General features: G+C 28.0%; 1 protein-coding gene across 7 annotated transcripts in view; it reads right to left on the bottom strand.

Moving 5' to 3' along the window:
* The window catches only part of LOC111686740 (probable serine/threonine-protein kinase DDB_G0282963), a 181,674-nt gene that overhangs the window by 9,869 nt on the left and 145,448 nt on the right, over positions 1-26,357 (bottom strand). For all 7 annotated transcript variants that reach the window (XM_046945619.1, XM_046945618.1, XM_046945623.1 and 4 more), the window contains 3 exons: positions 6,962-9,270; positions 954-1,235; positions 72-310 (listed from right to left, as the gene is read on the bottom strand). In XM_046945619.1, the coding sequence (XP_046801575.1) occupies positions 72-310; positions 954-1,235; positions 6,962-9,254 (2,814 nt within the window). In that variant the 5' untranslated portion in view covers positions 9,255-9,270. The remainder of the gene's footprint in view (positions 1-71; positions 311-953; positions 1,236-6,961; positions 9,271-26,357) is intronic.

Raw genomic sequence — 26,357 nt, 5'->3', positions numbered from 1 at the left:
AAGTGAAATATTGATTTTGTGTTTTCATTATTGTTGCCAATTTTGTTTGTCTGGCTTATCTATCGTCTTACCTGTGGAAAACCTGGTCTTGCTGCATAGTGTTGTTTAGGAGAATTTGTTGTCGCATTTGTAGCTGTTGTTGCTGCGACTGCTGTTGTCATAGCAATAGCATTATGATGATTGCTTTTTGTTGCTGTTACCGCTGTTGTGGCTGTTAGATTTTGTGATAATTTATTGTTTACTCTTGGAATATGCTCCACATCATTCGTGTTGCCCATTTGTCCAATTCGACGTGGTGAACCTTCATATTCTGTAAAAATGTTAGGTGAGTTAAGTAAAGATTGTTTTTCGTTTTCTTTTAAAAGCAAATTTTGATTGATGTTTGCAATACGATAAAATTAATTGAACAAATGTATTTAAATTTGCATAAGTTTGGTGAGGACTTATTTTGTTTACGTTTAAGATGATTTAAATCTTTAAAGAGTATCGTTATGATAAATTTTTAAAGCTCGTGTTGATTTTCGAATAACGGAATTTAAATAGAGTCCTTAATGATAAATTAATATAAGTCCCAGTTATAGGGGAGATATTGTAAAGTTTATTTTGAATTTTAAAATTTTATTTATTTTTTTTAATATAATTGAAGTAGAAATGAACAAGAAATAGAACTGAACAAGAACAGAATTAGAACTGAACTAGAACTGAACTAGAACTGAACTAGAACTGAACTAGAACTGAACAAGAACTGAACTAGAACTAGAACTAGAACTGAACTAGAACTGAACTAGAACTGAACTAGAACTGAACTAGAACTGAACTAGAACTGAACTAGAACTGAACTAGAACTGAACTAGAACTGAACTAGAACTGAACTAGAACTGAACTAAAGCTGAACTGAACAATTAAAATAACAAATGTCTTCAAAAATATTGAATTTTTTCTTTCTTACTCACCTATAATACCATGACGTGTCTCAACGTTAATCGTATGGCTTTTCTCCAAATATTTATTGTGATGCTCCTTATATGACGACGTTGTTGTATCCACATCACAATTACTACCAACAGTCACAATATGTTTATCATCCTTAATATCACTTAATAAATGTGATTTTTTCGAAACAGAATTCACTGCCGATGATGTGGATGATGTATCAATGTGTGATTTTGCTGTATCCGATACAAGAGAACGTGTATTATTGATTTGTGAAGATGAATCGGTAGTAACGCGTAAATCTGTAAATGAACGAAATAAAAAAGAAGAAAAACAAAAAAAAAAAAATTAAATTAAATGAAAGAAAAAGTATTACAAATGTTATACATACAATATAATCACATTCAATCAAAAGAGAAATGACAGGGAAATTAAAATCAAGTAGAGTGTAAAAAAAGGGGCCAATGTCAATTGATTATTTTGCATCATTGGTTTGTTGTTTGCAAACGAAGCATGACCTTACCTTTGCAACACAACTAACAGAACAACACATAAACAGACAATTCAATTCAATTTAAAATGATTAACATTTTGTCTAGGTACAATTTGATAGGCTGCTGTTGCTTATTTGACAGGGGACATATGTATATTGATAAACACTGATATTGTTGTATACATATATACACAGATTTATATATAAACGTATTTATTGTTCTTATAGATACAACAAATAATTTTGTTGAGTAAGAGTTAAAATGTGGGAAGTTTTCTAATAAAGTACAGCCGTATTTATACCCAAAACCACTATAGTGGGGAGGGTATTATGCGTTTGTGCTTATGTTTGTAATACCCGAAAATATTGGTCCTAGACCCACCTTCCGTCTGCTGTGTGTCCATGTAAACCTTGTCTGCACGCTACAAGTGGCAATTTTCAAGATAATTTGATGAAAAGGCACAAACTAATAAATCAGTTGTAGAGAATTGATATTTTAAAAATAATAATTTTAAGTTTTTTCTAGGCATCCATCCCATCTGGATAAATTTTAGTTGTACAAATAAATACATTTATATGAACATAAGTATATGTGTTTATAAATCTCTATAGAACAAACTCTAATACTAGATTCTGATTGTCCAGTAATGTTCAATTAATTTTATTAAATTTAATTCTTTTTATAGATTAAACACCATATTGTCGTTTGTCTGGTTGGGCCACTATTTCCTCATTCTTTGCAACATTTAAACCCTTTATATTTACATTATTAACAATAGATATTGATTTTCAATGTTAAACAATAATGTTGTCATGTTATTTTCATTTTGCTGTTGTTGTTTTTATACCACATATTGTTGTATTACAGTAAAATCTTATCCCAAATAGTTTTTTTTTTTGAAATTTTTGATTATATTGGAATCATTTTTGACTCTTCTGCACGATTAAAATTATAACATTTTCTGATCATAATTGATACTTTCGTCGGAAGAAAATGCTCTCTACCCACGACACTTATACATTACTTTTCTCAACCCTACTGCTGATCAGTTCCGACTCAATTTTGTATCTATTTTGAGTCATTTATGAATTCATATTATAATAATTGATGATCCCCATTTTGAGTAATTTTTAGTTTTGTTACAGACAATATATAAATGTATATTTAATTATATTTCGAACATCCGGAAAATCTATTTATTATTGCTGTAAATTTTGTTATTGCTTTTCAAATAAATCAGATTTGAATAATTTATTGGATCTGGTTTGGATTTGGTTTAACGATTAGTCAATCAACTATTTTCCGTAGATCATTAATTATTGAAAATTATTATAACTTAAGCTAAATATAATTTCAATTAGTGGTGCCCTGTCCGGTATACGTACAGACCTAAATATCCCACAAATATTAAAATAATTGGTTTAAAGGTTTAGGTTATTTTGACTGGAAACTAAAACTTATATGCCATCTCTCGGACAAATTTATATATTTTCAGGAATATTTATCACGAGCCTTAGTTTCTGAGTTTATCGATTACGAACGAACCCTTATCTTTTATTTATTCAGATTTTTTTTGACCAAAAATCTACTTTAAAAATATTTCACAAACTCAAATATTTATGTACTCAATATTATAAACTAAATGAGAATTATTTTCAGGAATACTTCTCACGATGCCTTAAATATATATTTGAAATATTGTCTTATCACGAGCCTTAGTTCCTGAGTTTATCGATTACGAACGAACCTTAATCTTTTATTTATTCAGATTTTTTCGACCAAAAATCTACTTTAAAATTATTTCACAAACTCAAATATTTATGCATTCAATATTATAAACTAAATGAGAATTATATTAAGTTATTTTAAACCACAAAAAATTGTTTGCTAACTCTTCCAAAAGAGTCTTTTATGAGCCCCTTTTCTAATCATTATCGAATCTTTTCCGAATCTCTTGAACCATTTTGATGTGTATTGTTTGTATTGCTTGAAATAATTGCTTGATATTTGATCACAAAATAATTTCGAAAACTATCATGTTCCAAATACCAGGATGATCCATTTATGATTGTTATACATTTTGTTACTGTTTTTTTATATATTCAGTTATTAATTTTTTAAGAGCGCAACTTATTGACCACTTTTCGGTCAAAAGGGTCAAAAAAGATTGAGTTCACTCATTAATCATCCAACAATCTTCCAAACGCTAACTGGGGTACAATGTGTATTGTAATAGAAATACAACAACAATGTTAATATATGTAAGTATTTACATACATATAAATATATGTATGTGTTATTTAAACATATTTGTTAAAGTATTAATTCAATACAAATTGTAATTCAATTATTTTAAATTTCAATTAAATAATTTAAATGCTGTTACAATATGTATATTTGTTTCTTATTTTTATTTGTAAAATTGTGTTTTAGAAAAAAGATTAAAATTTACTTTAATTATCTGCCACATTGATATTAATTTAATAACACATAAGTACGATGTTGTGTTTTTATTATTATTCAAAGTTCTACTTCATTGCCTTAACATCGCAATTCAATTACCCATCATACTATACACGTACTTAGATTAAATGTTGCAGAGTGTTTTAACTATGGGACATCAAATGCAGATTGACAAATGTGTATGGAAAAATAGGTTTGAGTAAAGAACGACTATATAAATCTTTATTATAATTATAGATTGATAATAGTATCGAATTTGAAAATAAACAAAACACATAGTAGACTTGTTTAAGATCGCACAATTTCTTTAATGTAATAATGAGCTTATGTTGATAATTTATGTTGATCATGAATAATTCGATCAAGTAAGACATTTTTATACCCTACACCACTTTAGTGGGGAGGGTATATTGGGTTTGTGCTGATGTTTGTAACATACAAAAATATTCATCCTATATTAATCGGCATAGAATCATTTTATGAGTCGATTGAGCTATGTCGGTCCGTCCGTCTGGCTGGCTGAAATTTGGCACACACGCTTCTCTTGGCCCAAGGACGAAGCCTATTGTTAAAATCGACTATAAAATCGATTATTTCGACTAGCCCTCATACAACCGTACCCCCCAAATAGGGCTTTTTGGCTTATAATTAATTTAAATGATCTATTATGTTAACAAACGTCGACAAAACTTAGTTTTATAGAACTTTAAACGACACTACCGATTTTTGTAATGATCGGGCTTCATTTGACCCTATCCCCCATACAAACTCCCCTTCAGAAAATTACTTAAAGGTAAAAATTCACTTACAAACACTAATAACACTTTTAAATTCTACATAAATAATATTGACGAAGAGTCTTCCCCCTACCAACATTTTTAAGGATAGGATCATATTTTACCCTACTCCCCTTTGAGCCCTCTTAAAAAATATCTTTTTTTGCAAAAAAAAAAGAAAAAATATTCCAAAATAAAGTTAAAAAAACAAACCAAATGCTTTATTTTTTTAAATAATACCCAATACCTACGCCCGACTATACATTCATACTTGTTTCATTTAAAATTGGTTATTCGTCTACGGTATAATAGAAGATCTTGTGCTAAATTTCATTGAATTTTCTCCAAAATTGCGACCTGTAGTTTGATTAGAAGCCCTATTCGGAGGTACGGTTGTATGGGGGCTAGGTGAAATAATGGACCGATCTTAACCATTTTCAATAGGGTTCGTCCCTGGGACAATAGGAGATCATGAGAAAATGATTCTGAGCCGATTGGTTTAATTTAAGGTGGGAATAGGACTAATATTATGGTGCGTTACAAACATCAGCACAAACCCAATATACCCTCCCCGCTATAGTGGTGTAGGGTATATAAAACTGATTTGCTTGAAATGTTACAAATATCTGTACAAGTGTATAGAAAATAATCAGTAGCGGTGTAAGGTATTCATATTTAGCTTGAAATATAAATCACTAGGAAAATAAAAGGTTTAGAATGTTAGTTAAATGGTAATCAATATATCAAGAAAATTATAATGTGTAAATAATTGTAATACTGTGACCATGTGTGCCTACAGATTACTACTACATCACACCATAGAAATTCAAAATTCTGATTCTTTTTCTAGAAAAATATATCCGCTCTTTTCCCGGTAATTATTATTTAACAAAGAGAATATAATTTGAAGATTGACAGCCGTCAGATAATGACTTGGTATTCATTTAATATTTCAACATAATTAAAATAGGTAAGGGCTTTACATCAGTGATATTATTTTTATCAATTAACTGCAACATTATCTTGGCTATTTTTTGTGTAGTTTTTGGGTAATTTGCACATAATACTCACTATTTGTACGAATTGAATACTGACATTCATATGTTATGTTTGTGTAGCGATTCTTAACTTGGATCTATGAAGGTAGTTTGATTTTTCCGGAAAGCCTTTTGGTTCTGTCAATATTTAATATTCGGCTAAATTTTTAAAGATCTTCACATAAAACTCACTTTATGGGAACACAAATTTTATTTTTTGCTGTCAATTAGTGTGAATCGCAGAAGGTGATTTTGAGCCAATTGGTATACTTTAAGGATGTTGATGTTACAAACATCGCTACATTTCTTAAAGGTTAAAAATTTGCAACAAAATTGTACCCATTCCTGACTTTTGTTTGTTGAGTAAGGTCACTTTTTAACTGAGTGTGCGATATGAATTATTAATCTGTCAAATAATGATATAATATATCACGATTTTATAAGTGTGAACTAATCCATTATGTAAAATTGAATCTGGTCACTTTAGAATTTTTATCATATCCATTATATATTTATCAAACACAGACGGCAATCAATTTATTATGTACACGTCTATACATTGCATACAGCTTGTTGTTTTATTTGTCTTTACACAACATATACCCAGCAAAAACTAACATTGAAAGCTAATAAATCATTTCTCAATCATTGGTATTTAAACTCCTTATTTTACCACAGTGGTAATATTGGAGGCAAATGCTTACAGTTAAGGACTTAAGTATGTTTTAAACACGCTAGCTTAATACGAGACAATACGAATCAGTCGAAAATAAGTACTTATATATCAGATTAGAAATACTACATAAAGGTAATGCAGACGGTAGTAGCTCGTACTGAAAAGTATGTTGTTGGGTATGTACAGTACCCAGTTTTTGCTGTATATCAACTAAATACAGCAGTAAAACAAATATTTTATACATGAATAAATGTTAATAGAAAAGTGTTGTAATACGGATCAATAAAAAATACTAAGGATTAAATGTTCAACAAATACAAAAAGTACTTTTTAAATTCAATAAAAATTATTCTCTGTTGCCATAAAAGTAGCTTATTATATTAAGGGAAGATATTTAAATAGACATTTAAATCTTGTCAGTAAAAATACTAAAAGTAACCCCGATTCATATTATCATTAATTCGATTTAAAATCAAATGGCATCAATAGAACTTAATAACACTACAAGTCTAAAGATATTTTAAATGTAAAGAAGATCTAAACCAAGAAAGGCTAATGTTAAAAAAACAGCGATCTACTTACTTTGCCAACTTTCTGCCATATCGTCATATATCACATCATTGTTGCCACCTAAACGTTCATCGTTCAATTGACGTTGAGATTGATTATGTTGCTGTTGATGTGATTTTGTTGAATGATGTTGATACTGCTGACCCGATTTATGCTGTTGTTGATATTTCTGTGCTAAATTATGATGTTGCTGCTGTTGCTGTGCTGAATACGAATGACGTTCACGTCTATCTCGTATTTCAATTGCATTATTTGTTGTCTGTTCACCCACCGATTCCCTTACTAAGGCGGCATTAATGTAACGATCACGTTCACGTTCTACATTTATTGTCTTACTACGCTGTTCTCTCAACTCACGTTCACGATCGCGTTCTCGTGCCAAACAACGTTCGGAACGATCGTGTAGCATATCTCTCTTTTCGGGCCAATCGTTTTGATGATTTAACGATGATTCCTGTAGTGAAGTTTTGCTACCATAAAGATATTGGGCTGCTAGGGGCGTTAGGCCTTCAGAGCAAGGATTGGATTTCTGTGGGTTATGTTGTTGTTGTTGCTGTTGCGCATTATAGTTGTTACGTTTTTGTGTGGTATTAGCTGCTGTTGTATTGTTGGTGGTTGTGTTTGTGTCTTGATATGTAGCATCACTATTTGGACTACGTCCTAGTCTTATGTGGTGTGATGTTACTGGAGGCTGTTGTCTACCTATATAAGCTGATTGCTGTTGGGATTGTTGCTGTGATAAGTGTAGCTCTGGCGTCGGCTGTTGCTGATGTTGTTGTTGCTGTTGATATATCGAGCGTCTGTTATGGGAACGTGTTTCTATTTCTATTGAACCATTATTGCCACTATAGTCTGGAGAATTTAAGACAGTCGAAGTTGGTGTAGTATTCTGTCTCGTTTCCCAGTAATTATCCTTAACAAAAGGATTTTGATTTGAAGACTGATGGCCATTCTGCTGAGAATGATGATGCTGTTGTTGCTGCTGTTGATGCTCAACATTACGTTGATGTTGTTGCACAGCATTTAAAATCTCCGCATGATTTAGATGATTGTAGGGCTTTTCCTCTCGGGAATAGTTTTGACCATTAACCGCTTGTATGTGATGATAACGCTCATACTGAGAACGTTTACGTGGCATTTCGTTAATTTGTCTCTCACGTTGCTCTTCGTTATGTTTACGTAGTAGTTCCTTTGCAGGGGGACTGGTAGTAATAGTAGATCTTTCCCTTAAGTCTTCGTTATGTTTACGCAAGTCTTTGGTTGGCGGACTAGTAGTAGTGTTGGAGGTGTGATAGTAAAAAGGTGCGTAATTAGGCACTGGTAATTCTTCTTCTTCGGTCCCTGGCTCTGTAACCTTACGGCTATCTTCCGAAGTTGGCTGATGTTTCAAATCTCTGCGTTTGTTATTTTCTTCAGTTTCTTCTGTCGCTAGCAAAGTGGAGCAGAGAAAAGGATTTGTTGAAATTCTAGGTGTCACCGACGACAAAGATTCCGAAGATATTGAAGACACCGAGTGGGGAGGAGGAGATTGCGTAATTATATTTACACTTCTATAATAATGGTTGTTTGTATTTAGTTTATTTTGCTGTTGCAAATCTTGATTTTCTATTTCACCGTTTTGTTGTTTATGATTCAACTTTAAATTACTATTTGAACGAATTGTAAGATCTTCTCTCGTCACGTTTGAATTTCCATCTGTGGGTGACGATTCTAAGCTGGAATTGTTATTGGCGGTTTTTGGTCTACACTTGGGAAACAACAATGATATTTGATCTTTAATGGGAGGTGAGGGTGAGAGTAAGGCCTGTGACAAATTTACTGCTGTTGTTGTTGCTGATGTGGTAGTGGTCTCGTGTTTTGTGGTTTCGCCATTTGTCGTTTTGCCGTTAAAATATTTTTGCTGTTGCTGCTCTCTTAGCAGTTGTTGCTGCTGTTGTTGTTGAATTTGTTCTCTTTGATAGTATTTAGCGTTGTGGTTAAATTCAGTTGAATCGTTAAGATTATCGTTACCATTTATGGCTGTTTTGACTTCATTGGTATGTGCTCCCCGACTATAATAAAAACTATTATTTTGTGTTGTTGCTGTAGCTGTTGGCGATGCTAATGATGATGAAACATGTTGCTGTTGATGTTGCGACGATGATGAAGAGGAGTTTGATCTCGGTTGATAATGTGCACGATTTGTGGTTTCAATTGTGGTGTAATTTTCAGGTGATGTTGATGAGGTTGCTGTCGATGAATGCAAATTATTAATGCCACTAGTTGTTTTTCCAGCAGCAATTGTCGTCAATGTTGTGCTGACCATTATTGAAGTCAATTAACTGTACAAAAAAAAAAAACAAAAGTATAAAATATTAGAAATTTTGTAATAGATTCGAAATTCAAATGTTCAGTTAATTCTAAACAATATTTTTAAGCTTTATAAGTTTCATTCCAAAACAAAATTGTAATTATATTATTATTGATATTTAATACATTAGATATTTATTTAATGAAACCTGAGACATTTTAAAGTATTTATGTTTTATTTGTAGCCTTGAGCTAGCATAGCTTGTAAGGCAATTAATTTTTTAATAAATTATTTTAATGTGCATTTTTTAATTTATCATCTTTACTGATACACATCTTTTCATTTTTCCATCTATTTATATGTCTAATTTAATATAAATTTAATGGTTGACAATTTCAAATTCTGAGATTGTGTGTGTGTATATAAAGATATCCCAAAATTTTAGGTCCCTATTTTTAACCGTTCAAAACTTAGTATAAATTTAGGCGACAAGAAAAAATTATTTTTTGACATTTGTTATAAATTATGTCATTACAACAAAAATAAAACACATTAAGAACCCTCAATTTAAATAAAGGTAGTTAAATGATAAACGTTTATAGCGCTACAACAATAAAAAAAACAAATATCGCATAAAATGCAGCAATTTATAAAATACACGAATTTTTAAAACTACATACACACACATTTAGCAAACATTCTCTCACTCATGATTTACAAACGGCTATGTGATTGTGTCCTTTTAGTCCTTTAGATATGTAACATTTAATACCTTGATTTTGTTTTACAGCAATAAAAAAAATGTCAAAAAGTTATTCTACAATTTTCATACAAAAGACACTTTTTACATATAAAATTAAAATCACCCACATGAGAGGAATAATGATGATGATTTTAAGTGGAATGAATTTACATTGAATTTAAATTTTATATGTAAAATTTATTTAAATTTAATTCGAATATGTTTAAATGTATGCAAATTTCAATGGCTCTTTGTGAACAGAATTTTTTTTAAGAGTCTTTCATTAAATTTAGTTTGTAGGATATGTTTTAAGCTTAATTGAGTATATATTTTAAATTTTACGAGTACAGAAATATTTTACGAAAATAATCCTAATTAAGCCGAAAATGCCTTAAATGGGTTTATAAAATTAGGCATATTGCAAACTCATTTTAATACAAATGAATAAATTTGGAATGTAATGGGAATTAAGAGCTTTAAAAGTAATACAAAGGTGTTTGAGGAAATGATGACCTATCCAATGTGTTTTTTTTCAGAAAAAAATTTTCAATTATTTATTAAAATTTATTTATTTTTATTCAAATGTAAAACTACAATTAGTAATTTAAGGTAAAATGCTGATTTTTTAAATAAAGGTTTTTGGCAAAAACTGAAATTTTTGTATATCAATAATTCATTAAACGAAATGATTTGAATTAATTAACTACCGGAAAATATTTATCCGTTTTAAGTATTTATCACCAATCCCAAAATCTATGTGAAAATATTGCCCATATTTAAGCAAAAACTTACTTTTGCAGTATAGGTATTCGCTGAAATTTTTTCCCATACTTCACTTAATTATGTGAAAAATTGAGCAACATTATAGAGTATTAGGCATCCTTATAATATCGTCGGAAATAAATGACAAATAAAACGTTTTCAAATCAAACAAATCCCGTCAACATCGATAAGTTCAAATACAATCCATTGTAATCAGTTTAAACTGTATTTAATGCAGTTAAAAAGTCAAACAGCATTAAATTGGCATTTAAAAGGTTAAACTCTTTGTAATATGTAACTGTTATTGCCAAATTCAAATGTATGATGTTTACAATTACACATTTGTGTACGTAAAATGATGATACATACAAATCTTTGGTATGTGTGAATATGTGTAAAAGCAAAATTTAATGACAAATGCGGAGAAGGGTGCGGGTTTCAGACCATTTCATACATAGATTTAAACTGTTACAACAGCAGTGTGTCTATTATGTTTTCTCATTCCAATACGGAATGTTACACATACGATATACTTATGTAGATATGTATGTACATTCGAGTTTGTATGTATTCCATCCTACAAACCCTGCATCATTTCAAACTTTATTGCGAAGATCTATCTATCTATCTATCTATCTATCTATCTATCTATCTATCTATCTATCTATCTATCTATCTATCTATCTATCTATCTATCTATCTATCTATCTATCTATCTATCTATCTATCTATCTATCTATCTATCTATCTATCTATCTATCTATCTATCTATCTATCTATCTATCTATCTATCTATCTATCTATCTATCTATCTATCTATCTATCTATCTATCTATCTATCTATCTATCTATCTATCTATCTATCCATGGAGTAATTAAATGGAATTAACGCTTTAGGCTGCAGGGTTTTTATTCATGACATTATCATTTATATTTATACATATTTCATCACACTCTAAAATATGTTTGTTTCGTTATAATTGTGTTCTACATTTCGTACGAGTCTTTTTCCTATGTGTTCATATGAGAAATTGGGTGTATGTGTCTTCCAAAAATATGAAAATTAAATTTGAATTTTTAACAGAAAGCATTTATGTTCTCGTTCTTATATTCATACATACATATGTTACTCATAAACTCTACTCGTAAAATGTTGAAATGAAACCCAAAGGATCTAAATTTTAATTGCTCTTAATCGTATTGGATGAAGAATTTTCATCCTTTACAGCACTCGTGATACTCTCCTACGATGATGACTATAATAACATAAATGACGACTAGGAGTGAGTGAAATATGCTGTGATTGTTTAAAATTATAATATATTCTTCGACAAAACTTTTCACGTGTGTAAGATGCTTGCGAAGGAAATTATTTTAATTCTTCTATTAAGTATAATTTAATTATTCATAAAATGCATCACATTATTTGTCATTGAGATAAAAATGGTAGAATAAAGAAACAACTTTATGGCAATGAGAGTTGTGCTTAACTTAAAATGTGCAATATGTATATTATTTAATTCAAAAAAATTTTTTTTGAGGCAGAAGTAATGTGTAAATTATAATTTTATTTGTAAGTGAAACGAATAAGTATGCAAATGTTTTACAAATATAATTTTGTAATTTTCATTTTAATATACAAATTTTAATTTATTTGGCATTGAAACTCAAAAGCTTTAATATAACATTAATTTAAAGCAACAGAAATTTTAATTACAAATTTCATTGAATTAATAAATTATTTTGAAGATATTTTAGAAAAAAAAAAATATTTTCTTTATCTTTAATATTTTAGATTCTAGTTAAATAAAGGGCAATAAAGCTTTTTTATTATCACTTTCAATTAAATTAAAATAGTAACACTATTTTCACTTTTATTTTTTTCTAAAACCTATTATTCTTAATATTTAACATTTGAAGGAAAATTTAGTAGAAAAATTGTGCTCATATAAAAATGTCAAACATCATTTAGTGCTCTAGATATTTGCAAACATTTATGACTTTAAAGGCCAATTCATTTTGCCTTCTTTCTATTTCCTTGTAAATATCTGTCTGTCCGCCCATCCGTCTGTCTTTTATTGCCAACTGCATTTATAAATATAAACTCCTGTTGCTTTTAAGTGTACTCCCGTTTCGTTAAAAAAAGGAAAATAAATAAAAATTGAAAAGAAGGAAGAAAACTCAAGGAAATTTTGCTGTGTTTTTATGATTTATTTCGCATGGCATTTTACAGGAAAACAAAAAAAAAAAAAGAAAGAAAAACTTGAGAAAAATTTTTTAAATTGTTTGGAATTTAATGAGAGTCAAGTGTTCGAAATAAGTGTTTTTTTTATAGTTTTGTAATGTTTGGTTTTCAAAGGATAAAAATTAAACAATATTTATACATACAAAAAAAAATATTATTTTAACACTCTTAATATCTTGTAATTTTCTTAAGAAACCATTTGATTTTCTTTGTAAAAGTATAAACATTTTAAAAACACAAAAGATTTAATTAACACTGTATTTTTTGGGTTTAGAGGAGAGAATGGAAAAGTGAGGTTAATTAGAAATTATAATACTCCATAGAAATACACACGCTTACATTGTGATAAATGACTTAATGTCCAACAAACTTTAGTATAAAAGTTTAAAAAAAATCAAGGCTTTAATATACATAAACTTTTGAAAATATCTGCTTTAAAATTATTAAGGTTTTGATTACACAGAAAAAATTATCGGTAGTTTATTTTCAATTAACATGTTTTAATTTTCTTTGTTTTTTATTTAAACAAATTTTTATTTGTCTTAATTATCTCGTTTTTTGAAACTGTTTGAAACTTAAGTTAATTAATGTTGATTAAATTTTTAATTAATTCAATTAATTTTTTAATTGATTGAAAAAATTTTTCTGGCCTTCTTTTCTATTTTAGATTTATTTTTAATATTTAATTTAGAATTTTTATGCTAGGAATATTTATAATTCTTAAATAGTCAATTAAATTTTGGGTATATAATATTCAAGTTTCTTTACAATTTATAAAACACTTTTTTATATGTTCAGTTGTGAAAATAAAGTGTAAATTTTTGTAAATGCTGAACGCATTGTTAAAGGTCTAGTATTCCTTTAACGTTGTGTGTAATCGATTAATTATTTGATTGTTTTAATCACCTTCTTAATTGAATTTTAAAAATTTTTCTATCAAACAGTTTAATTTATTTGATTAATAAATTAATAAAAAATCAATTTTTTATTTATTAAATATTTAATTTATACAATAAATGAATTAATCAATGTTAAATCTTGTCTCAATTATTGACATTAATTGTACTGATTAATTCGTTATTTGGAAAAAAATATATATTTTTATTTTTTTACAAATTTGGTAATTGATATCATCATTTTGGTTATAGGTGCAAAACTTGCTTGATACAATTATTTTGATAATTAAAACACATTTTCAGTTTTTTCTGTGTACATTAGGTTTCAATTGCAAGAATTCTTAATAAGAGTTAAACATTTTTTGTTTGCCGGGTTGGCGTATAGTACTTTGTTTTGCAGACTTTGTTGTTAATAAAAAGTAAGAGTATTTAATTAAGATGCAAAAAAAAAAGAAAAATTTTCAAAGCATCAAAGACTTTTCATGAAATAGTACATAATATAAGGATTTCTATATGTTTAAGTCAGCTTTGTTGAAATAAAGAAAAAAACAAGAAGATGAATTGAAATGTGAGAAAATTTCTCAAAGAAAGTTGTTGGCTAAAAAGAAATTTAACAAAAACAAAGGTAAAACACACCTACTTGAATATACACTCGTACATACATATATTGATATTAATGGTATTCACTTTAGGCTACTAATGTATAATCAAACAAATTTTTTAATTCTTAGAAGGAATTGTTTGCTTAAATTTGAAACTGGAAATATATTTAGGTAAAATTTTGATTTACATAAAATTCATAAAAGTGCTTATTTTAAAAAATTATTGAAGGTATTTTTATGACTATCCTTAATATAAAGATATTTTGTTTCGAATTAAATACTATTTTCTATGTTCCGGAGAACAAAAAAGTTTAATATTTCAAAGACGTCAATGATCAATATGTTCTTAAATAAAAACTTTGAAAATATTTAAGATTTTCAATATATATTATGTTTGTATGTTATAAAAAAATAATTAAAAACTCTCAATTTGTTCAAATTTAAAAATATACAATATAAAATTAATTAAATAAACATATAAAACTTTTTTTTAGTAAAAAGTAAATAAATTTTAAGAGAAAATATTAATAATAAATGTTAAAATTGAAGTTATACAGACTTTTTTATGAAATAAAACAAAAACATGTAAAATTTTTGTTCAGTTTTTATAAAGCCTGTCCATCGCAGGACTAGACTATAAACCAGACTAAAGTCTTGACAAAAGACTAGACTGGAATAAAGAATAAATTAAAAAAGTCAAAATTATACACTATATTCCTAACTATAGAGTTAAGTTAATTAAGTTTAAATTTTAAATTTCATAAATCTTAATTTTCATATTTTGAAAACCGTTATTTTTCATTCAATTCAAACTCTTTAACACTAATAATTCTATATACTTATCTCTATAATTTAAGGCTCATTGCATAAAACCATTGTTTAAATAAAATATTGTATATTAAATAATCTAAAATCTCTTTTGTTTCAACTACCACTAGAACACTCCACCATCATCAAATCAACTGGTTTTTTCAATTGTTTGCTACGACAAAAGTTTAGACAATCGATATAAACCATAAAAAATGATTACGCATCTATTGATAGGGCAACACAATATGACAATAAGATATGATTGTGTGGGGGGAGGGAAAATAGAGTGGAAAGTTCAATGAACTCATTTTAAGGCCTTCCATTCGCATATGCATGAGTAATAATATAAAGTTTTAAGTTCATCTTGGTGGTAAAAACAATAATAAAAAGGAGTTGTAGGTGGTTGGTTGATGTTAAACATACATTGGCCTTCTTCATCCTCGGCGTTTAGGAAGAAAAAAAATAAGAAAATTGTTCAGAAAACCAAAAAAGAAACGAAATACTTGTTCATCTTTAAATATTTACCAGTATCTGTTTTGTATATGCGATAAGATAATAAAAGAAGGGAGGGTTAAGAAAACTTTTCTTTTTAAATAATTCTTACCAGTTATTTAAAGATATAAACGAAGGAGGTGTAATAATAACACTACTTTTTAGGAGTTATATTTACTTCAATATCGATCAAAATCTCAATTACTAGCGTCAAGGGCCAATCTCATAAACATAATATTTCAATTAAAATGGAATTCAATTCGATTCTGAAATCTATGTATTTAGAGGATATATGCTTAATTCTATAGCCATGTTCTTACCGAACGACTCTCGTAATAAACAGTTAAAACCAAGAATATTTATTTGTATGTGTACTAATACACAAACACATACACACAAATATAAAACTTTTAACAGTTGAGTGGGTGAGTGAATGAGTAATTTACACTAAAGACATCATTGTCAATAGAGAGGGCGGGTGTTTCTATTCGATTTTTATTTTTTTATGAGTGAATGAGTGTTACTAAGTGGTTAAATTTTATGTTGTCTGCTTTCAGGCTCTTTTCCAAAATCAAATTTTATTTCTTTTATACATTCATCTATCCAGACTTGTATTCAACCTCATGCATTTAAAATACTACATCCTAGTTAAATACATGATGATAACAACAATTCCTTTATGCTATGATGTCTGTGTGCACCGATGTGTTCGGCGCTGTAGTTCGTGGTGGAGTTTCAAACTACAATCAATCCTCGGACTAGACTGTAGACTAGAATATAGAATTAACTATAGACTAGATTATAGACTAGACTATAGACTACATTATAGACTAGACTATAGACTAGACTATAGACTAGACTACAGACTAGACTATAGACTGGACTATAGACAATACTATAGACTGGACTATAGACAAGACTATAGACTAGACTATAGAGAAGACTATAGACTAGACTATAGACTAGACTATTGACTAGACTATAGACTAGACTATTTACTAGACTATAGACTAGACTAAAGTCTAGACTATAGACTAAAGACTAGACTATAGACTAGACTAAAGACTAGACTATAGACTAGACTAAAGACTAGACTATAGACTAAAGACTAGACTATAGACTAGACTAAAGATTAGACTATAGACTAGACTATAGACTAGACTATAGACTAGACTATAGACTAGACTATAGACTAGACTATAGACTAGACTATAGACTAGACTATAGACTAGACTATAGACCAGACTATAGACTAGACTATAGACTAGACTATAGACCAGACTATAGACTAGACTATAGACTAGACTATAGACTAGACTATAGACTAGACTATATACTAGACTATAGACTAGATTATAGACTACTACAGACAAGACTATAGACTAGACTACAGACTAGACTATAGACTAGACTATAGACTAGACTATAGACTAGACTATAGACTAGACTATAGACTAGACTATAGAATAGACTATACACTGCTTTGGAGAGATATTTTAAATATTAATGCTCGTAAACCGGATGGTTAGGAAAGTAGTGGTATAAGGGAACCAATTGATTTCTATTGAAACTGCTGGAATGAATTTCCGAGTATATGGCTGTTAAAATGTTTGTGTGTATTTCTACTTTTTACCATAATAACAAATCAATAAATAAAATTTATAAAAAAGCGAAAAATTCTCGTAGTAAAACAAAACAAAAGCGTAACAAAAGCATTTAACTTCGCCAAACAACAATGTAGGAAAATAAAATAAAATCTACACAAGGCCTCCAATATATCTCTCTGTCTATTCCTTAAAACGATTTGAAAATAACACACACACAAACACAAAAGAAAATTCACAAAAAAAGAGAAGAGAAAAAAACAATCGTGTCTGTTACAAACCATCCCCCAAGAGTACCATGATATAAAATCATATTATGTTGAATGTTTATAGGAATATTTTTTCTAACTTTATTTTTTGTTCTTTTTACTCTGTCTTCTATGTACTTTATTTTCCTTTTTGTACATATTTGTTGTTAAAAGCCTAAAACTACAAAATAAACATAGAATACTGATGCGTGCTGGGGTGTTCGTTTATCAATTTAGTTCGTTATCGTGGCAGGCATGAATATATATTTTAACATTTACGTGGTTGGTTTTTGTAAATATTTTACAATCTATAAAATCCAAAGTATGTACCTGCATTTAGCACTTTTTTATTCTTGAAAATACCACGTTGTATTTACATTTATACATTTGTTTACTTTGTAAAATTTTCGTATATTAGACTAGGATCAAATTGTCGATAATGAACTTTGTTTATTGTTACCGACGACTGACTGACTGACGACGACACTCTGTAACTGGCTGGATGTATGTGATAGGAATCTAAATTGCGAATGTGGAATATTATGACATTTGCATGTAATCACTCCTAGATTATTTGACAAACAAGATTTTTTTTTGCTACAAAGAAAAAAAGCATTGTTGTTTATGATTGTGCTTTTAGAAATATTACAATATTTTATTATTGTTATTATAGAGGGTGAGGTTTGGAATTTTGTGATTGTAGAGTAAAATAATTGTATTTAAAAAATTTTTTTTTTGGTATTTCAAATTTAAATTTAAACGTTGGGGTCGAAGGACTTAGGAATTTTTAAATTAAAAATAAATGATTTCAAAATTTGCATAATGTTTTTATAGGAAACTCAATGGGACTGTTAAGAGTAATTTTAAAAATTAGATTTTCTTTTTAAACTTATTTAGTAAGTCTTAGATATTATATATTTTGTGTATAATTTGTATGTAGTGGATGCTTTTATAACATTAGTTAATATTATAGATTGAAAGTTTACCGGTCCATTAGCCTCCACTTAACCGTTTAGTAACTTTAATTTATTACTTAAAACCAAAATTAATGTTATGATACTTCCGATATACTACATACAAGCTAATTTTTTTATTATCCGAATTTCAAGCAAAAGGCCTGAATAGAATATAATCTACCAAATTTCTTTTCAATATCCTCAAAATTGAGCCTTTTTATTTAACAAAAACAGACGGCGGATATCACTAAATCAATTTAGAAAAATTATCAATATAATAGTCTAATTTTTGTGAAAAAATTATTTTTTTTGGTATCAAATCGAATACATTGTATTTGAAGCAAAAAAATTAATTTTTAGTAAGAATTTTGTTTTTTAAAGAAAATTGATATTTTTTATCGTGAAAAGTAAAATTTAAAAAAATCGTAAAAATAAATTTTTTGGTGAAAATCAGTTTTTAATTGAAGAAAATTTGGATCAACAAATACTGAAATTTTAAGTGAAATATCGGATCATTAAATTCATTAAAGTATTTTGAGTGAATAATTTGATTTTCGGTAGATTTGTATAAAATTTATAAAAATAGGACATTTCTTACACAAACTTTAGATTTCTTATATAAACCAAAAGTAGAATCAAATATAGACCCAGGCTATGCAAAATTTCTTCCCGTTTCGATCCCTATCGTGATTTCAACAGACGGACGGATATTGCTAGATCATATCAGAATATATATACTTATATGAGTCTTAGGTTAATATTTAAATGTGTTACAAACGGAATAACAAAACCAATATTCCCCATCTTTTTTTGAAGGTGGGTACAATAAGTAAAATTTCCTCCCGTGTGGTCCCTATCGTGATTTCAACAGACGCACGGACATTGCTAGATCATCTCAGAATGTATATTATTTTATGGGTATTAGGTGAATATTTCACTGTGTTACAAACAGAATGACAAAAACAATAATCCCCCATTTTTTGATGATGGGTATAATAAGCAAAATTTCCTCCCGTGTGGTCCCTATCGTGATTTCAACAGATGGACGGACATTGCTAGATCATCTCAGAATATATATACTTTTGTGGGTCTTAGGTGAATATTTCGCTGCGTTACAAACGGAATGACAAAAACAATATTACACCATCTTTTTCAATGGTGGACATAATAACCAAAAATAAATCAATTTTGTTCTTAAATCAAAATTTGACCAAATAAAACAAATTAATTAGATTCAATAAATATATTTTTAAATTTAATTTAAAATCTATTAAAGTTAACTACTAAAAAATCATCCTTTTAAAATTTTTGATAACTTTTAATTTAAAATGTATATAATTCGACCTTACCGCATATATAAAGTTTTGCCGTTTAAATTGCCTCACAACGGCAACGAATACAACAAAAAAAATCAATAATTCCTTTATGCGCTGACACCAAAACAGTACAAGAACATGTGAAATATTATATATACGTTCATACGTTATCAGGGATGTAAATTTTAATAGCGTTGTAAATTGACTTCAATAATTTGATTCTGTGACTAAGCATTTCCTCTTTATATAATATATTCATGTAATCAAAAATAGTTACTTTATCAGGAAAAAGAGGACATAGGATAAGAAAGTGCTGGTCTACACAAGGAAACTTTTAAAAAAACTTTTGATTTGGTATGAAAGAGAAAGTAATAAAAATATCATAATTGATATTTTTCTCTTCTCTCACAAACAAAACCAATAGTTTTCCATTGTGGACCGTAACAAAGTGTATTAAACATATTACTCTGGTATTCAATTTTTTTGTTCCGTTGAATTGTAGTGCATGATTATTATAGTTTAATCGATATGTGATTTTCTAATATTTTTACGCGATATCCATTTAAAACATTCTCGGATCAAGTTATTTTTTAATTCTGAAGTGAATTGCGGGTATGTATTGTATCATTTATATATATGTTTTGGATTTTTATTTGTTTATTTGCAATCAAAAAGTTTTATATATAAATGAAAATGACTTGAATGTAAAATTCACTTATATACACTAATAACCAGGGCAAGGATTTCTATGCAAATGCATGTTTGTAGTCAGTAACTCAAAATTACTTTTTCTTTTCGAATCAAAGAATTTGCTACAAAATGACATCGATTGTTGTTGCATATTTTTGCATATTTTGATAAAAATGCATAAATTGCATATTTTGCTTTAAATTACACATATTTCGCATATTTCCAACATTTTTATAGTATATTTTGGATAATTTTTATTTTTCTCTGTATTTCATATTTTTACAACAAATTTGGTATTTATACATTTAAAATTTTTTAAATATATATCAACAAATTTCGATTTAACAACAAAATACTAGGTTCTATGAAATACAATTTCACATAATTTTTTAAAACGTCTAAAATATAGGTCCTTAAAGTATAGATTCAGTATCAATTTCTGAGTCTGTCCATATAAAAAGATATCTTCATGAAATTTTGATCTCTCACGTTCACAAATCACTTAAAAACATTACCAAACGATAACATTTGGAAGAAATATAATTTATACAAAAACACATTTATTCAAATTTTATTACAATTGCTATCAAGCTTTCTGGTACTGGTATTATAGACATAAAGCAGTCTTTAGAAACCGGTATATTTGTTGTCAAAAAATAAGATCTGAATACTATTAACATATACCTTCACAAAGAGATATTTTTTTGGGCATATTTTTCACATTTTTGGTGCATATTTTGCCATTTTATAGTGCATAGGCGCATATATTTAATTTTTTAGTGCATGAAAATCCTTGTCCTGCTAATAACACAATTAAATTATGTATACATGTATTTAATTTTTTTGGCCTCCTCTAAGAAAATTTCTTTTCTAAACAAGTTGTTCGAATATTTCGTAATTAAGGCATTATTCAAAAATATCAAATTTTTAACATAATCCCTAGCGACTATAAATTTTTAGTTGTCTTTATTTATTTTATTTAACACTGTTATTTTTTTATTATTATCTTTATTTAACACTAGAAGTGAGGTTAATGCAATAATTTTATTGAAAAACATATTTAGGTTTTGTATATTAATATATATCCAGTTCTACTACCGATATTGATAGAACTTCATAGTATTGAACATACTATATTATCCTGTAAATTTGTTAAAATGATTTACCCAAAAGTTTTCAAGTTTTCATATCCAACATCAAAAATATGGTATATTGATACCTATGTAACACATCGAAATATTGATGGTATAAGGGTTATCCGATTCTATGGCGATCTAGCCATATATCGTCTGTCTGTTTGTTGAATCCTTGTAATACATACCAATTTCCCAACTCTGATATACACATAGATACCTTTACAAAGTAGTAGTAGTAGTTGTGTTTTGTCGCTTATATATCATTGTGTATTTCATATTTTAGGACATTGTACTTTTGTGGTCAATAGACTTGTACAATATGAAATTGGCTTTCTACGAAAGAAAAAAAAAAAAAAACCGGAACAATAACAGAAAAAAAAAACAAAATCAAATATAAAGAGGAGGGTAAAGACAAATAGTCAGAAAAACGACATAGTACCTACATATAGAAAATAATAAAAACGTGAAACTAAATTAAGTTCATTTTACTGCAAATTCCTTAGAGGTTTAATGAAACTTTTGTTTTGTTTTTTTTTCACTACTATCTCTTGTTTGGATTAAAATACAATTTACAGCTGACTCATTGGCATGTTGTTAAGCACTATGGGGCGGCAGTTTATAATTTGACACCAGTAAAAACATAAGAAAAAAAAAACATATATGTAATTGTCAACCACAATTTTAGACACACACACACACAAATCAAAATTTAATATACATTCACACATGGTCAGCTACACTTGTGCTTAAATTTATAGCCCTCTAGACATCGTACATATAGGATTAAACTGATGATTACCTATATATGTACATTATGTACAAACATACATATATACATGTGTATGTATATACAATTTATAGACATACTCGTTTAATTTTATATTTATTACCAAGAATTTTCTGTGGTTGTCAGATTCTATTATTTTTTTATATTTTTTTATCCTTTTATCTATTATCCTTTATTTTTATTTTCTTAGGAAGTGTTAATTACTTTTAGTGTTTTTTATACGTTTTGGTTTTTATTCTATTGGCTCATACCAAATCCATACTATTGACTATCAAATTCATTGATTATCGTTTATAAACAAACAACGTTGTAGATACATATTTACATTTAGATACATTTTCTACATACTTATATGAGTATGTTACTTTCAGGCTGATGCCATGTTTTAGTTTTTTAATGCTTTTTGCACTTCATTAATTTGTTTCTTGTAACCGTCAGTGTCTAGTAAATATGTTTTTGGCTAAAGGTCTTAATATGATTTTTTATTAGGGATGGGGTCATATTGATTTTGTCATTCTGTTCGTATCATTTGAAAATTCTGGAATATATATTTTCTTTTAATTAATTAATTAAATTGATAATTAAAGTTAAATTAAATTTTCTTAGAATCTATAGTCTAGTTTATAGTCTAGTCTATAGTCAAGTCTATAGTCTATTCTATAGTATAGTCTATAGTCTAGTCTATAGTCTAGTTTATAGTCTAGTCTATAGTGTAGTATATATAGTCTATAGTCTAGTCCTTATAGTCTATATAGTCTATGGTCTATATAGTCTATGGTCTATATAGTCTATATAGTCTAGTCTATAGTGTAGTCTATAGTGTAGTCTATAGTCTAGTCTATAGTCTAGTTTATAGTCTAGTCTATAGTCTAGTCTATAGTCTAGTCTATAGTCTAGTCTATAGTCTAGTCTATAGTCTAGTCTATAGTCTAGTCTATAGTCTAGTCTATAGTCTAGTCTATAGTCTAGTCTATAGTCTAGTCTAGTCTATAGTCTAGTCTATAGTCTAGTCTATAGTCTAGTCTATAGTCTAGTCTATAGTCTAGTCTATAGTCTAGTCTAGTCTATAGTCTAGTCTATAGTCTAGTCTATAGTCTAGTCTATAGTCTAGTCTATAGTCTAGTCTATAGTCTAGTCTATAGTCTAGTCTATAGTCTAGTCTATAGTCTAGTCTATAGTCTAGTCTATAGTCTAGTCTATAGTCTAGTTTATAGTCTACTTTATTTTCTAGTCTATAGTCTAGTCAATAGTCTAGTCAATAGTCTAGTCAATAGTCAAGTCTATAGTCTAGTCTATAGTCTAGTCTACAATCTTTTATCATTAATCGTGGGGGCTTTCCCTGAATAAATATAGCAACAATTGTTCGTTCGCAAACTGAAATAATGTCGTCATGTATACATACATATACATATTTTATGTGATTTTACTCTTAGGGCAATGGGAGCGAAATAAGTTGCCGTTACTAAATACCTATATTTTCACTAGTATTTTGGTTATTTTCATATAAATGGAGAAAAGGTTTCATTGTTGCCAATTGATACAGGGTTATTATGCCTTAAAGGCATACAAAGAGTGCTCTATACTTCTACAAATATTTATACGTACATAGATATTTTTGTGGTTGTAGTTTTTGGCATAAGTTTTCAGAAACTAAAACTACAATCAGGAGTTGATATCAGGGCATGATTAGAACTATAAATACATATATTTAAAATAATACATTGTTAGTGTTTTATGCGAGAGGACATAAGAAATGAACTAACTAACTGTTAAAGGAAACTGATCAGTAGGTGGGGTGGATGCTGGGGTTTATTTTTTTTATAAATATGTATATTTATGTCATTCATGCTGGTTAACAGTTGTTTGCATTAGATGTGTTGATATATTTATGTAATTTTATTTGGAATGTTTTGTTAATTACCAAAAACGGGGGTTTTAATTTAATTTTTTTTTTCTATTAGCCATTATTAATATTAGCAAAACAACATGCAATTTGCAATTATTATTTTTTTTTGTTACCATTGCTGTTATTATTTGGTATATATTATTTTAGGTTTTTATTACTGCTACTGCTCTACATAGTTGTAGTTTTTGTTCAAAATGTTGAAATGACACCCCTAAACAAGACCGAATTTTGGTCATGGTATTGTATCAGCCAAATACTCGCTTGTTCAGGTGTACCACTCTAACTGATTTTTTTTTTTTAGATTTTTTGTTTTTGCCGATTTCATGTTAAAGCTTGCAACATTACACTATACTACTTTTGTACACTATTTTACATATTATAACATAAAATTTTTGGTAAAAAAAAAACTTTATTTTACATGCACTAGTTACAAATTTTAAAGGAATTTTTTGGTTTTTGTTTTGGGGGTTAATTATTACTAAAAATATGTTTTAAATAATAATATGATAATGGAAGATTTAAAGGGTAATTATTATGAAATTAAAAAATTTAATTTATATAAACATTTAAAACTTAATTTATATAAACATTAAAATTGAATTAAAATTATTTGTCCATACTTAACATTACCTTTATACATATGTTGCAAAAATTAAATGATATGCAAAAATCATGTTTTCGCATTTTTAAAATTTTCGTATCAACTCTATATTGTGTTAATTTGTTATAAAATTCGAAATAGAACTTTTAAAAATATTGAAATTTTAAAATGTATTTTACAGTTACAGTATTTAATAGTTTTAACCATTTTAATAGACTTCGTCGCTATTGCGCCAATAACGCGTTTGATCCAAATTTTATTAAAATATTTCGAAAATTGCTATCTGTATTTTGTGCACAAGGTTTACATGGGCAGCCAGCAGGACAGACGGACATGTACTAATCGATTTAGATAGTGATTCTAAATCGATCTTTAAGGGTGTACACAATTTTCACAAAAAACACTAACAAAGTGATTGTTAATACTATTTTAGCAGAGTGATGACAATAGAGATAAGTAATTAGCAGGGTTGCTTAAAAGTAGGGAGTTAGTAAATAGCCTACGAACTAACAAACTAATATTATTTTCTTTTTGTAAAAATCAAAAGTCAACAACATAATATAAAACTGCTTCTATGTAATGCAAATGGTAAGTAGTAATCATTGAGAAGTAAGTTATTCAGTAAATCATACTTTTTTGTACATTTCTATATTAACACATAAATATCTTTTTTAAAAAAAAATCCATCCAGTGAAATAGATTTTAACAAAAGTCTCCAATGGTTACAAAATAACATAAACTAAAAATGTTTTAAAACTGCATGACAGCATATTTTGTTTAATATTTCCAATAATAATGATTTATTATTTACGAAATGAAACATAAAAATTAAACACACATGTTTATTTAACCAATTTTTTTTATTTATTTTTATTGCTTAGTAATGATGGCTCTGACATAACACTTCACAGCAGGTTAACGTAATTGAAGCAGCGGTTAAAGATATAAATAACTTAAGTGGAAAATCATAACATAAAATTATTATATAAATTTAAACATATCTTTATATAAAACTTTTAATAAGTATAACAAATACCTTATTTAACACCAATGGACTCGAGCTATTTTTCTTTATAACCACATTAATCTAGTTTAATATAAATTGTTTTAATAAGAAAGTAAACGTAATATATATAAATGAACTATACTGGCAGCTGTTTTACAATATTAAACTGTTTTATTTGCTGCAAATGATGATCAAAACTATACAACTGGCGTCTCTGTACAATAATTATGTGACTTTTAGTATAATTTTGCAGTTAAGAAGACTGGCGTCAAATAGTGATTTTTTTTCTAGGGCCATTAAGAAACCTGTCTGTTTCGCT

The sequence above is a fragment of the Lucilia cuprina genome, chromosome 3 (genome assembly GCF_022045245.1).
Source record: "Lucilia cuprina isolate Lc7/37 chromosome 3, ASM2204524v1, whole genome shotgun sequence".
In the NCBI taxonomy this organism is placed as follows: domain Eukaryota; kingdom Metazoa; phylum Arthropoda; class Insecta; order Diptera; family Calliphoridae; genus Lucilia; species Lucilia cuprina.
Note: the sequence above shows the minus strand (reverse complement) of the source record. Positions and strands in the feature narration are given on the sequence as shown.